Raw genomic sequence first — 15016 nt, forward strand, 5'->3', positions numbered from 1 at the left:
TAGCCTGTGAACCTCTGAGGGGAGAGGATGATGGATGTGTCTGATAGACAGCTGAGACAGCAGAGGTGTGAAAATACTTGCAGAAGACACTGAGGAAATTGTTCTTTTACTGCGTATCTCCCTGTATTTTATCCTGTTTTTACCTCCAGTTTTCACACTCCGGTCCCTGATCTCCTCTGCTGAGTCCCTGTGGGTGTTGGTCCGGGGGGGGGGGGGGGGGGGCTGAGTATCCCCTCTGATACACATGAATTCACCACCTGCGTCTTTTTTTTTATCTGCCTCTGAAAGATTTCCCAGCAGGTTCATGTTTTCCCCACAGATTTGCTCAGGTGCCAGTAGGAATTTGCCAGCGCAGCGACATGGACATGATCCCTCACCGGCTTCCCACCTGCCAACAGCCAACACACCGCCAAGACACAAGCACTACTGCTGGGTTCTGCATCCGGATCTGTTTGCTGAGGCACCCCCTGCTAGCTGTTTGAAACAGGTACATCTTTTTTATCAGACAGCATGGAGAGTATCTTTAATAAACATAACGATTATTATATTATTTTAGCATTATTACAAGTTTTGGAGTCAAAACAAGCTGTAAACACAACATCTGCCATAAGACAGAACATAGAACAACACTTTTATTAATGTGGGGTCTGGAACGATCCGGTTCTTTAGCTGCTATGTTGATGTTCCACTTTCTTCACCAGCTAGTTTCTAATTTTGTCATTTGTCACTGGGCAAACATCCACCTCCTGCTGCTCCCACGATCCTGTTTAACATTTAAAATCTATCAGTGTTATTTGTCGTCTTATTGCTATTACTATCATAACTGTCATTATTATTTTTATAGCTGTCATTACTATTATTAATATTACTTACATCTCTATATGGAATCTGTATTCAGCTATGTTTTCTTTCCCTTATTCCCCTCCTTTCCTTCTCCACACCGACCGGTCAAGGCAAGATGGCCGCCCACCCTGAGTGCGGTCTGGCAGCACCTCGAGATAACGTCTGTTGTGATTTGACGCTATATGGATAAAGATTGACTTGATGATTGAGGCCATGAAAAAAGCCGCACAGACAGACAAACTACTGTATTCATATTTATTTGAAAACAACAATCCATTTTTTTCCACTTCTACTGCGATTCCTCGTTGCAACTGGGGTCATACATGATATTTGTATTAATTCCACGGAACACCATCACAAAAGTTACCCTTTTATATGCACGTTTACCTTTTTTTTGTCCTTTTTTTTTGTATTGTTGTCATTTCTATACAATGACTTGTGCTTTGATATTTTTGAAAGAGAGAAAGATTTTTTTAAAGACATCATCGTCGTCATGATAAGTGTACATAACAGAGGGAGGATCGAAATAGAAAAAAGTCGTAAGAAGAGGATATACTGGTCGAATACACACCGATACAGAGTACAGAGATACACACTCAACATTGCAGCCTGCCCGACTCCACCCAAAACTGTCAAAAAGAGAAAAAGAGTTGTGTCACTGAAATCACCACAACCCCCGCCTGCTCCCTTCTTCTCCTGATTTTAGGATTTTTAAGTACGCTGTTGTTGCCTTGCAACAAATACACTCCCTGCTGGTGAGCAGAGTTTTGGCTAAATATTGCTTAGCTACAAAAGGGATATCAAGGAGAGGAGGAGATCACAGAGGGGTCAGAAAATGCAGTGCAGAAAGCCTCAATGTCACAACTGTTAAATGTATTATTATTATTATCATTATTATTATTTTCCAGACAGTTTGAGGGTTCAGAGCGCAGAGCAACTCCCCACCTTAACACTTCCATTTCAATCAAAGTTTGCTGCAAAGAAACGGAGCAGAGTGCTGGGACTATCAGAGATATAAGGTGCATTTGTCAGAGAGTTTGGTGTATGTGGTTTCTTTTAATGTGTCCCTGGAAATAAAGCCATTAAATAAGAGCTTCAGTGGGTTGATTGCCATGGCCACAATGTGCATCAATGCCAAAGAAATGTATGTGTATGTGTGTGTGTTTAGGGTGTGTGTGTGTGGGGGGGTGGCTGGATATTTACACAGACTGGAATGTTTTCCCCATTTAAAAATCTGATGAATAAAACTGTGTTTGTTCAAGCAAAGTCGTTTGACAGGATGTGGAGCTACCGTGAATTATCGTTAACGTTCGTCTTGAACGCCGTCGGCGGCTGGTGTTGGGGAGGAGTGCAGGGTGGTGGTGGTGGTGGGGTGTGTGTGGAGGAGGAGGAGGAGGAGTTAAAACCAACAATAGAGCAGAATGCCACGGTGCAAGAAGGCATGTTCATTCACTTAATGCTGAGGGCAAGTCTGTGCCTCATAAAAATCTAAACAAAACAAAAACAAACAAACAAACAAAAAAAAAAAAACAAGAAGAAATAATACCACGAAAATAAGTAAGTAAAAAACAAGAGAAATCACAACCAGGGACAGGCAAAGAGCAGCAGAGAAAATGTACAAGCAAACTACCATAACCTTAATGTGAATGTCATTCTAAATGTTAAGTGCAGAGATAGATAGATAGATAGATAGATAGATAGATAGATAGATAGATAGATAGATAGACAGGTTGATAGATTCTATATACTGTATGTATTCATATGCTGGGTAAATATTCTGGTAAATCTTACTTCTATGTGTATATACCTCCAAGTAGAGGGCGCTCACTTAGACGTATATAAATAGGTCTAACATATAAAGCCATATTACAGTGTACATATCCTCGCCCTAATGTAAGCAATAGCAAAAAACCCATGCTTTACATAGAAAAAGGCATCCACGACATTTAAGAAAAAATGTACAATTTATGAAACATGGTAACAATAATAAATAGTATTATAGAATTGCTGCTGTACACAAAAAAAGCCATTTTTTAAATTTCACTCATATAAAAATATGTTTTAGTGCAACCGTACGTAATAGTAATATCCATAACTTCACATCGCTTGTCGAGACTTTTAAGGTGTCCAGAAGAAAAAAAAATAAAAAGAAGGAGAAGAAGAAGAAAGAAACACAGGTGGTGGGAGGAGGAAGAGGAGGAGGAGGGTGGGACTGCATTTATTACAAAGCTGATACGCAAAACGTGGTAGTATTGTATTTACATTTACCTTCCTGCTTTGTTTGCTTATAAGAATATAAGCAAAAAAAACAAACAAAAAAAGATGAAAGAAAAGGCACACACGTAGCTGTCCGCTTTCTGTTGCTGTTGTTTGTTTTTGTTTTGACGTACCGTTTAGAACCAGAGTCCTTTTTAGTTTTTTTTGTTTTTTTTGTTTTTCGCAGGTTTTGGTCGGGCTCATGTGGTGGTGGTGGAGTTACCGTACATGTGTAACCGTATGCAAATCCTCCTGTAAAGTCTTTAAATAAGAAAGTCTCTGATAGCAGGCCCCGGTTAGAACAGGCATGTGTACAGCATGCTGCAGGAGTCCAACTCAGTTTTAGTCTTTTTTTTGACAAGAGCTGTTTCTTTGTATGTGTGTGTGTGTGAGAGAGAGAGTGTGTGTGTTTATGTTTGAACTGAATTAGAAGAAATATGTGTGTAAAGTGTGCAAAAGTCATTGTTCTCTCTCTGTTGCACTTCATCCCTTCCTATTATCCAAAAACAAAAAAACTGAAATCCATTGTTTCTCCTCCCGTTCTTCTTCTGCTGCTGCACTACGACACGTCTTTGCTCCTCTTTGTGCTTTCTGCCTCCCTGTCTCTCTCCAGCTTGAGAGGTCTGGGTGCTGTCGGAGGCTGGAGGGTGTCAGATCCGGGGCTGGGAGGGTGAGGAGAGGAGGAGGCGGCGGGAGAAGGGGAGGAGGAGGAGTGAGGGGAGGAAGGCATGGAGGGGTGGGGAGGCCTGAGCTCCAGGCCGCTAAAGTGCTGAATCCCAGGGGGGGATGGCGAGGGGTGAGGAGATGGCGGCGACATGGAGATGGATGGCGAGCGGTGCGGTTGTTGTTGTTGGGAGTCGGGGGACAGAGCGGAGGGGGAGGAGGAGGACGACGGAGCTCGGCCTCCATCTTTCCCCTCATCCCCTCTGCCTCCTCCTCCTCCTCCTCCTCCTCCTCCTCCTCCTCCTCTCTCGGCAGGATCCTCGGAGTCGATGCAGAGCGAGGCGATGGCCTTGGTGCAGGTCTGGATGCCCTCCTCCTGCTCCTGCCTCACTCCCCCCGCCTCCCTCTCCTGCGAGGAGGGGTGAGGCGACGATGACGACTCCCTCACTCCCCACTCCCCTCGTCCTCCCCTCTCGATGAAGGAGGTGAAGTGCGGGGAGGCGGCCTCGCTGGCGGTCGACTCCTCTGACGTGCTCTTCTGCAGCGCCAGGCGGGACGCGGCCTGCTGCGCCCCCTGCTGGCCCAGAGGGGTGGAGACGGACGTGGGGACGGAGTGTACCATTTGGATCCCTCCGATGGGGATCATCGGGTAGGGAGAGCGCACCTGAAATCACAGGTGTAGCTTAAAGTTTAGAGCTCTGTTGTTCAGAAACACTGGGTGACGTGTTCCTTCATCACCATGAACACACACCGTGATCAGTCCCACACACACACACACACACCATCCTGCTGCCACAAATACTCACTGGAGCAGCAAGTGTGGATTAATCCGCCGCTGAAAATAGTCCCTAACAAACACACTGTTTTCAGTGCCTTTTCTATTAGTGACCGGCTGTTTTAAAAAGAAAAACCAATAATAATCACAAAATGAAAAAGTAGCTGTAAAAATATTGTAAATAAAATATGTGTTTTATCATTTTCTGTGTATTTATTTCAGTAGGTATGATTTTTTTTTTTGCCTATTTTGCTCTAGCAGGTCTATAAAATTGTTTTATGGTGTAATTAATGATAAATAATAAACTGTATTTAGGCAGCATATCCTAAATTCTATATTTACAAAGTCCTTTGCATCTTTAAAGCCAGATTGAAATATGTAAAATAGCCAGAATCTTTATTTAAAAGGTAGAAAATAATAATGACAATAAAATGAAGAAAATTTAAATATTAAATAAGATAAAATGAAAAAACAAACATACAAACTGTAAAATATATTTTTCTAAATATAATACTCAAACAAAACAAAGCACAAAAATAAAATGAAATACACTGGGGAAATATCTAAAAATGAAATACCTGGAGTTGAGAATGGAGAGGAAGGTGACTGAACAGGACTTGGTGAGGTGGGCTGGACTGGTTACCATGGCTACTGGCCTGGTCCTGTTCCCCTGGTGACGGTGAACCTGGACGATGTTCCTGGAAACACGAGAGGAGAAGAACTAAAATACACCGTCGTTCACGGACGTACTCATGAACCAGAGCTGATTTAAAAGAAGAAAAAAACATCACACAAAAACTCTGTTCATGTTGAGACAAAGCCACAAGAGAAACACACTCCCTCATTGGACAGTGCTAGTTACAATAAACACACATTTGAGGCTTTGTGATGGAAAACCAAATATTATGGAACAAAATAAATTAAGGTTCCTTGATGAAAAGTGCAAAAACAGAAATTTGTGGCCGCTGGGCAGCAGGTGTGGGGAAGACATAACAAACATAAAGCACGAAGGCTTCAGTCGAACTCCTGGTGCCTGAGAAATGGCTGTTAAAACATTAATCTATCATTTGGAGAACGGACGGTTATCAAAGCCGAGTCTCTCTGCTTCACGCTTTGTTTAAGTGGGACCAGCAGCAGAAGCCAGAGTTTGAAGTGGGGGCTCTTAAGAAGAAAAACAGCCGTGTTATTAACCACACCACCGGCAGCCAAGATCCCATTACCACCAAAACCCAGCAGCCCTATCTTCAATCATCCCTCTCTCTAACGCTCTCAGTCCATCTGACTCGCTCTTTATTCCCTCATCCTCTCTGAATGTTTCTGTTTGCCAGACGATTTTCTTCTCTCTGCCTTTCTCTGCTCCCTCTTTCTCTTCAGGTTTTCTGCACTGAAACTTCAGCCTGAGAGTTTAGAACATCAGAGCTAAGAAGCTAAAGGTTAAAGGAGTTTAATTGAAATGTTGAGGGAGGTGAATGTTTGATGAAGTCAGTCTAAAAACAAGGTTTTTTACACAAGACTGTTGAGGTTCATCCAAACTTTCAAAATAAAATGCTGCTACCAGCTGATGTCTCAGTTAGGACTTAACGCCACTAGAGTGTGCCAAAAAACAAAGATGCCTAAACATGTTAAAACCTTTAGTATCCAACAAAAATCACCTTAATGTTCTAAACTTAAAAAGTGCATGAATAAACGACCTACACAGTAAAATCAGAGGAATCTTACCGTCTCCATTTCTGTGCTGGTTCTGCGACGTCCCAGAGCGCCGAACTCTCCCTGACCCATCGCCCCGGTCTGATGACTCGGCCTCAAGCCCCTCGCTCCGCTCTGCTGGCTGGACGTCACAAACACACACATACACCACATTAAATCTGCAGCAAGTGTAAAACCTCTATCTGTTACTGTAACTTAATGTGATGACAGTTTATAGAATGAAACAGAACAGGAGACAGTAAAGGACTAAATGATCTCACTGATTAAAGAAAGGCTGATAAATGTGTGCTGTCCTTATGAATAAAAGGAAAAGTAAAAGCATCAGTCTAACATTATAAAGTGTCAAATACAATAAAAGTTCTCATTTGCTGTTATTTCTTTGAATTCCTCCTGGGTTTTACATCACTGTCAAATAAATGCAGTAATGAAAAATGTGGAAGAATATTGTATATAAGATATTATTTCATTGATTTACCTCAGGTTGTTTCAGTGTGCAGGTATGAGTCAGTAGAAGCATCAAAACTTAAACCTACAATAACTGAGTTGTTTTTTGAGTTGTGTCTCTTTTCTCTCTGTGTTTGGTCTCCACCTCCTCCTGAGGGAAACCTGTGGCTCTTTAGCAGCTAAATGCTTCACTATGTTCACCAGCTGCTCTCTGACTGAGTCTGTTGATGAGCAGGTGCTGTAGAGAAGGTTTACAACAATGCAACAGCTCTCTGAGCGCAGTGAGAGTGAACTAAACTGTGAAGTTGTGATCTGAACAAATAGACAATGAGCTGAAATTCAAGCTCTGTAAATCAGGTGATGAGTAAGTAACGACTCCCTCACTGTCCTTTGGAAAAAACAGGCCTGAGTTACACAGTCACTCATACAGTCAGTCAGGTCGTCCTCCCCCGGCTCACCTTTGGTGGTGGAGGTGTTGGTGCAGCCCTCGGCGGGGAGACAGAGGCCGGATCATCCCCCTGTGGCGCCCTCGTGGTGAGAGGTCTCTCTTGTAGTCTCTTCCTCCCGGAGACGTGGGTCGAGAGAGAGGGGAGAGCAGCGACAGGTGCCCCCTCCTGGGGGACAGGTCTCGCCGGTATCCCCCCGCCGCCCCCAGGTCTCTCTTGGGGGAGATGTGACGCAGAGGGGAGATGTCCCGCCGGGGCGAGAGGTGTCCGGCACGGGGCGAGAGGTCGCGACGTGGGGAAAGGTACCGACGGGCCGAGGGCGAGGAGGAAGGGGAGATGGGGGAAGGGCAGCCGGAGTGGTCCAGCCCGGGTGAGGACAGGCGGGAGGAGGGGGAGGAGAGGTCTGGGGAGGGGACGGAGAGGTCTTCATCCATGGAGGAGGAGGAGGGTGGGACCAGCAGCCTGCTACCTGGCGTCCTCTGCAGGCCTCGCTGGTACTCCTGACATCGCTCCCTCCCCGCCGGGTCGCTGGGCGGAGCCTGCGGCGTGATCTGGATGCTCGGCACGGTGGTGAAGTAGCCGAACAGCGGAGGCTTGTTGGTGTTTCCCAAGAGGTCGGACGCAGAATGCTGAGACAGGTGAGGAGAGGGGTGGGAGGCGGCCACAGCCGTGATGGACATGGAGGGCAGGCCGTAAGGCTGCGGGCTGGTGGAGCGCGAACGAGTCTTTGGAGTGGAGTCGCCATCGTAGTCGTCCTCTTCGTCGTCTTCGTCCTCCACCTCGTCGCCGTCTTCCTCGCCACCCTCTGAGTCGTCTGCATCTGAGAACTGATGCTCGGCCATCGCACCTCTGGAAATCTTCTCCGACGACCTCTGACCTTCATCTCCGACATCTACAGGTGGAAAGAAGAAGAGGAGGAAGAGAAGACGGAGGCAGAAGAGCAGGAGAGAGACAGACAGTTCAGGAAGCAGGAGAGGAAGAAGGAGGAGAAGAAAAGAGGAGGAGAAAGGAAGTAAAACAGGAAAGGATGAATAAAAAGAACAAGAGATAAAAGAAGGAAGAGGAAGCAGGAAAAAGAGAAAAGGAAGAAAAAGAGAAGGTTGAAGAAACAGGGGATGAAGAAGAAAAAGAAGCAGAGGGGGAAAGGTAAGAAGAAGTGGTTCATAATATGTGCTAGCAGAGTTGAGATGTGAAATAAAACAGCAGTGAAACCACATTCCCACCAGCTCAAACCAATAAAATATAAAACACAATAAAACAACGTTATTTGAGACAAAACCCTCGACACTTGAGTTTCTCTCTGCAGGATGGACTCCTGCCAAACGCTGGCAAAGTCTCATCGTACAGTAGCTGCAAAGTTACTGCTGGCAGGTGACCAAGCATCACTTAGAGACTTTATCCTAAAATACAGCTGATTGGATGATAACTGAGTGGAACAGAGAAAGTTTGTTTGTTGTTGTAAAAAGTCAAAGATACAGTTTTTACAGAGGAGTTCTAAGAATATTTATAAAATACATTTTCTCCTCCTCTTTTTAAAACTTCTTTTCTATTTTTTTCCGTCAGATTTTATTTGGCTCTCCTGGGCTTCCTCCAAACACAGCGTAGACAAGCAGCAGCCGTTTGGAGTTAATAAATTGTATTTAGACGACTGCTATGAGCGGAAATCAGATCCACTAACACTGGACTACTTTTCCAGTTAGTCTCTTATATACAACAGTTTTTCACAAACCACAGATGTTTATGTCTCAAGGACTTGCTGACTGACTTTCTGTAGCGCTCTCTCTTTCCCAAAAAGCCCCTGTACATGTGTGGGTTTGCGTCCCAATTAGATGGCGAGCCAACAAACACACCGGGGGTCAGCCGGAGTAAAATTTAATTTGGTGGTCTACATGGTGGGAAATTACCACCAGTCAGATGTTGGTACAGAGTGAGGAAACAGCCTCCATGATCTGAGTCTGTCTCATCAACCTTCATCTGGAGGTTTTTATTCTGAAACACCTGCTTTGTCCCTGATTATTAACACTGAAACATGTTTCAGTACATGTTGATGGAGAGAGGTTTGTTGGGGGACTACTTTCAGCGGCGGATTAATCCACATTTAGTGCTCTAGTGGGTGTTTGGTGCAGCAGGATGGTGTGTGTGGTGGTTTTTGGACAACAAAGGGAGGATATATCCAGGACGACAACTGGAAATGTTGTTATTAATGGCAAAAACTGTAAATTATATAAAATGGATCCCACTAATTTCCAGCCTCATTATCAAGTCATCAAAAGATTAACGGGGACGCCGAACGCGAATCATCTGTTCAGAAACCGTCACAGCCCCGAGAGACAGCTGACGAGAATTTATTATTTGTGAATATTTCATGGGAAATCACATTCATCCCTCCCAGCCCACAACATCGTCCCCAGTAATAATTTTCAGATTATTTCCATATCAGCTGATTAATGGGATGCCACGGCTGCTTGGCTTAAACTCGCGAGCCCCGTCATCGCGTGTCGTCGGTGGTCTGAGGCAATGAACGGCAAATATTTGCTGCTATCTCTTAGCAACTGACGGAAAATAAAACTGCGGCTTTAAAACTGTTCCTGAAAATCTTCATGGGAATATTTTAATGTAATAAGAAAAGAATGGTGGAAGGAGCTTTTTTTTTTTTTTTTTAAGGTGGCTTGTGTCAAGTGTGGTTGTTTGACATGAGCCCTGGCTGTCAGGATGAGCTCTGCTTTCCATTACACTAATTGTCCTTGTGCAACCGCACTCAGCTGAAGACACTGCAGGCAGCACTCAACCAGATAGCAGGAAGTGTGTGTGTGTGTGTGTGTGTGTGTTTTTGCTGGTTTTGTGTGTGTTTCCTACCTCCTTCGTCCGCCTCGGTGTCCTCAACCGAAGACATGGAGACTCCCAACTCCAGACACTTTTTCATATGAGCCTTAGACTTCATGTGCTTTGTCAGGTTTCCTGCAAAACACACACACACACACACACACACATGCACCATTTAATGACCCTTCGACTAGTCTTACTGGAAACCAGAGCTTGTTTGGCTGCATCAACACAAGAGTGAAAAAGAAAAGAGGGTGAAGTGGAAATAGAAGCAGTGGAAAAAAGAGCAAGACCACAAAATTATAATTTACAAATTACATATAATTTATACATAATGTAATTTAATGACAAAATTACTCAACCTGGTCTGAACTCTGCTTCAGTTTGTTGAATGAAAAGTCAGATAGGCAGGAAGATAACGGCTTTTTATTAAAGATCACATATCAGCCACTCAGCATCTCCAACCTCCGATATGATGGAGGTTCCTGTCTGACCACAGCTGCACAAAACACGCTCTCTGCATGTTTTATTCATCCATTCAAACACTTAGTTCTACATTTTAGAGTTAATTCTTCAATTAAAGCTCTAATATTTGAGTTTTTCTACTAAAAAAAAGAAAAGAAATAACGCTAACGTGTCATGAACAGTGAGTAAAACTCAGCCCTACCTTTCGTCTTGAAGGCAAAGTTGCAGAACTTGCAGACATATGGCCGGACGTCGGTGTGTGTTCGGATGTGTTTCTTCAGCATGCTGGGTTTCTTACAGCGGATGCCGCATTCCTCGCAGATGTATTTCCCTCGACCGCGGCCGCGAACGTAAACGTAGTCCTCGTTGGATTTGTACCTGAAGGAATGAGAACAAGTGACACAGACTGGATGATGAATCAGTCTGAACAATTTCATATGTTTCAGTTAAATTTAGTGAAGAAACTAATATGAATTCAGACTTAATTCAGCCTCTAACAGGCCGCAGCTTGTCATGATATAAAAGCATAATCATCTGCACTGGTTGCTACGGAGAGAGAGAAATATATATCCTGTATCATCCTTTCTTTGTTGGATATTGATCCTCATAGAAACTCTCTCTCTCTGTGTCTGTGTCCTCCACAGAGAGGTCAGAGGTCATGGTCAGCAGCCCTGCAGCTGGTACAGATTCGCTGTCACGCTCCAGGACACAGATGCTTGCTGACACAGAGGTTCTGCTTAAATAAGGCTGAAATCAGTTTTTCTCTGCTGCTCAAAATGCAGCTGTGAGCATCAGAGAGAAAAAGACCTGAGAGGGCTCAGAGAGCGTGACATCAATCTGGATGCAACACATACACTAATCCCTGAGTAACTAGAAGCAATGAGATGTTACTGGGCATCAGAAATTAAACAACTACAGCGCTTTACTGCTGGAGGAGAGGATTCAGAAAACGCTGAGTGGAGAACAAAAGCTTCATCATCCCCCTGATGAGTGATACTGTTTCAGTTCATGTTGCTGGAGGTTGCAGCAGGAGATGTACGTGAAAGGAAAGAGGATAAATTCCAAGGAAAACACAGTAACATTTGTCACTGTGCAGTGAAAATAAACAGATTTATACAAACTCCACTCTTTTTAATGGCATTTTGGTTAGGGTTAGGGTTTAACAGGTCCAAGCATGAAAAGCTAAAAATGCATCGTGATAATATGCAGAGTGACTTACGACATTTGGTGATACCAGGCTGAATATATTTCCCGAACTCTAATGTTAAAATCTTTAGCTGAACTCTAGTGGTCCCAACCTGAATGGTGAATCCTAACTGGATCACAGACACTGTCCAAAACGTGTCTGTGGGTCGTCTGTGCAGCAGCTTATCACAACCCAGAGTTGAGATTTGTCGTAAAGTGACACCTAGTGGTCGTAGTAATTATGACAAGAAGTGTTAGGAGGAGGTTGTGGTGGATGGATTGGTCAGTTTCTGTCTTAAATCTACGACCAGTTTTAACCCAAACCATCTTCTCCTAAACCTAAACCTACAGAGACTGCTCCACACTGTTACCCCTGTGTCATCTACGTTTAAGGACTTGTTTTTTTTTGTGATTATATTAGGCCAATATCAATATTTGAAAGACTGAAAGGGCACGTTAAACACAGCCTGAGTGGGACATTTTACAGCTGAAAAATAATCTCCTCTCTGCTCTCTGAATGAAATATCCTCAGACATATCTTTGGCTTTTCTATACTGCAATTTCTCGTCACTTATCAGCTCATACATACGCCGATAATGACACGTCTGCGCTGAGCTGCAACTGGTGGAGAACTTTGGCTCTGCTGACGTGCAGCTGGATGATTTACAGGATTTAAGCAGAAGACAACATGTACACTATCCAATAATCTAATCATTTTCTCAGATGTTCCTTTAATCTATTCAGATCAAACTGTAAGAAAAATCCCTCTTAAGTTGACCCAGTCATAACCCACAGACAAGCTTCACTGTCGCACAGATTTCTTTGTTTTAAGGGGTCACAAGCTAAAACAGGAACCAATGCAGCATTCCACCTCTGGGTTTTGTCTTCACAGTCTTTTATACTTCTCCTTCTTGTCTAAAAAAAGATAACCACAGTCCTCCTTCCAGTTCCACTTATTCTTTTACAAGAGTTTCTTTTTTTTTTTTTTAAACATCACTGTCAGACATGATTTTCAATCCCAAATGAGGCTTCGAGTGAAACAGCGGACACTTGGCAGCAGGATCAGTGCATGTCTGCATGAGTCTGTCTGTCATGGAGGGAAATTACCACCAACCACCAGTCAAACGCTGGTAAATTTTGTCTGTCTTTTCTCCGCCACAGAGGCATCACATTCAGGTTCTTTTTTTTAAAGGCAAAGGGAAAAAAAAGTTATTTTCTTTGTGGTGGGATAGTGAAAACGGCTGGTGAATTGTGCCGTTTCCTGTCCTGTCTGCAGCGGCTGGACGAGTAGGTAATGGGTAGTTCAGGGGCCTCATGTGTTAGAAGGAGGTCGAATATCAGGTACATCAAACGACCCGTCAGCATCAGCGAGGGGAAATTTGTCTTTCAACTGCGCGGCGGAGTGGGAAATACCTCTGAACGCTCGTCTGAGTCGAGACGTTTACACAGCTGAGGCCAGTTATGAAAATGAATCACGATGATGATTATTTTGTTTTATTCTGTTTTATTCACAGCACACGGTAAGATCATAAAGCAGATTCGCTTTCGAGACCACTGAAACTTTCAGGGGACACAGAGGTAGAGCCGGTAATGGGTTTGTTTCCTCTGCCAAAACTCGCACTTTATGGATTTCTTTCATCTTGAAAGATTTCAATCCTGTCATGTTGTGTGTGTGTTTTTTTTACAAGCTTCAGTGTGTGTGTGTTTTTATGCTTAATGTTTATATAAGTGCATGTGTGTCTGTCTTTTTCTGTTCGCCCTGTTTGTTTGCTTTAATCCACTTATTGCTTCTAAAGTGTCCTTTGGGGACAAAGGAGAATTACTTCACTGTCTGCTGCATTTAATAACTCCCTGCATACGTGTGTGTGTGTGTGTGTGTGTGTGGTGTGTGCGGGCATATTTGCATGTTTCTGTGTGTCTCCTCCGTCTGTTCCCTTCAGTAACCTTGGTCTTATTGGCTCTACTGTACGACTATAAAACATTATGATTCTGTAGGAATGTCTCTCACTACGGGGGTTTGTAGCTTTAACTCCCTCATGCAGCCTTTATTTGACCATTTAATACACATTTAAGGACAGATTCCGGTGCTTTCTGTGTGGAAAAATAAGCTTTATGTGACTTTAATAACATCATAATTAATAATAAAGGGTCTTCTTGGTTTTACTGCTATCAAACCAAACCTTTTACTGCCCTCAGAATCTGTTTTTGGATCAGTCCATGTCGGACCACAGACCAGATCTCTAAGAGTTTAAGTATCGATACCAATATATAGAAATCTTACAATCTCATAAAATCAGAAGCAAACAAAAACAGATTTTCCTGAATATAGTACAGTAAAAAAACTGGTAAAATGTGATTTGAATACCTGCATCTAATCAAAGAGTGAGGATGTGTGAACTGAGCCAGTTTTCTGTACATGACAATTCAATGCTCAGTTTTATCTAGAAGTTATTATTTCTATAAGAGATGAGAGTAATTTTCTGGAGGTCCACTCATCAGCTTTTTCCTCTTTATGAAGGTGGGAAAAAACTTTTTTCTCTCATAAATATAGAATAAATATCAATAATCAGGTGAGAAAAAATCTAAATTCCTACAATGGTCATTTGTTCTGCACCAGCCCAGCAAATTGTTCTGAAGCAAATAAACCATATGCTAGAAAAAAATTATAAAACTGTCCTCAGACTCACCTGTCATAATGTAAACAAAAAAACTATGTAATTATGTGAGATACATGCTGTAAATACAACAGTAAAATACATCTAATAAAATGCAAATAACTATATGAAGTCCTACTTCTCTTGACATTAACATAAGCAAAATAAAAAATAAATAAATACTACAGTTGCAGATTTTAGAGAAACAGACTGAAAAAGGCTTTAAAATACAACTAATGAGGGGCAGATTCCACTTCACACCAGTCTATAAAGGCAAGCGCAAGAATTATGAAAGTCGACGTCCAATTACAGCGATGCTCAAGTCGTCAGCCTGTGATGGGTTTACCAGGCTCAGGCTCTTGGCCCGACTCTCACAGGCACAAATTAAGCCCAAAGAATAGGTTGTAAAAGGATCAGTCTTTTTTTTTTCATTTACCTAAGAAGATTTTCCGATTAATCATGATGAAACAGATGTCGTAAACGTTCATACAGAGGTCACTGGTGTTCATTTTATCGAATATTGAGCTGTTAGGATTAAGAGAAGGACAAAAAGACGGCTCAGACAGACAGCTCAATATTTTGTGAGTCTGAGGCCCAGGCTGTCTCTTTGTGTGGAGAGCAGCAGATGTAAATGGAGGAGTTCAGGTATCAGAGGTTCTTATTCCGCCTCACATCTCCGCTTCAGTTCTCATCTCTACTGTGTTTCATTTTAACTTATTTCTGTCTTTGTTATAACCTGGTTTTATTTGTTATAC

The 15016-nt window shown here is 43.0% G+C and overlaps 1 protein-coding gene across 5 annotated transcripts in view; it reads right to left on the reverse strand.

Moving 5' to 3' along the window:
* Window positions 1-1084: 1084 nt before the first annotated feature.
* hivep2a (HIVEP zinc finger 2a) overlaps window positions 1085-15016 on the reverse strand; it is a 101656-nt gene continuing 87724 nt past the window's right edge. For all 5 annotated transcript variants that reach the window (XM_018682962.2, XM_018682965.2, XM_018682961.2 and 2 more), the window contains 6 exons: window positions 10625-10800; window positions 9991-10092; window positions 7147-8026; window positions 6257-6365; window positions 5116-5235; window positions 1085-4426 (listed from right to left, as the gene is read on the reverse strand). In XM_018682962.2, coding sequence (XP_018538478.1) covers window positions 3659-4426; window positions 5116-5235; window positions 6257-6365; window positions 7147-8026; window positions 9991-10092; window positions 10625-10800 — 2155 coding nt within the window. In that variant the 3' untranslated portion in view covers window positions 1085-3658. The remainder of the gene's footprint in view (window positions 4427-5115; window positions 5236-6256; window positions 6366-7146; window positions 8027-9990; window positions 10093-10624; window positions 10801-15016) is intronic.

Source organism: Lates calcarifer, linkage group LG7_1 (genome assembly GCF_001640805.2).
Source record: "Lates calcarifer isolate ASB-BC8 linkage group LG7_1, TLL_Latcal_v3, whole genome shotgun sequence".
Taxonomy (NCBI): domain Eukaryota; kingdom Metazoa; phylum Chordata; class Actinopteri; family Centropomidae; genus Lates; species Lates calcarifer.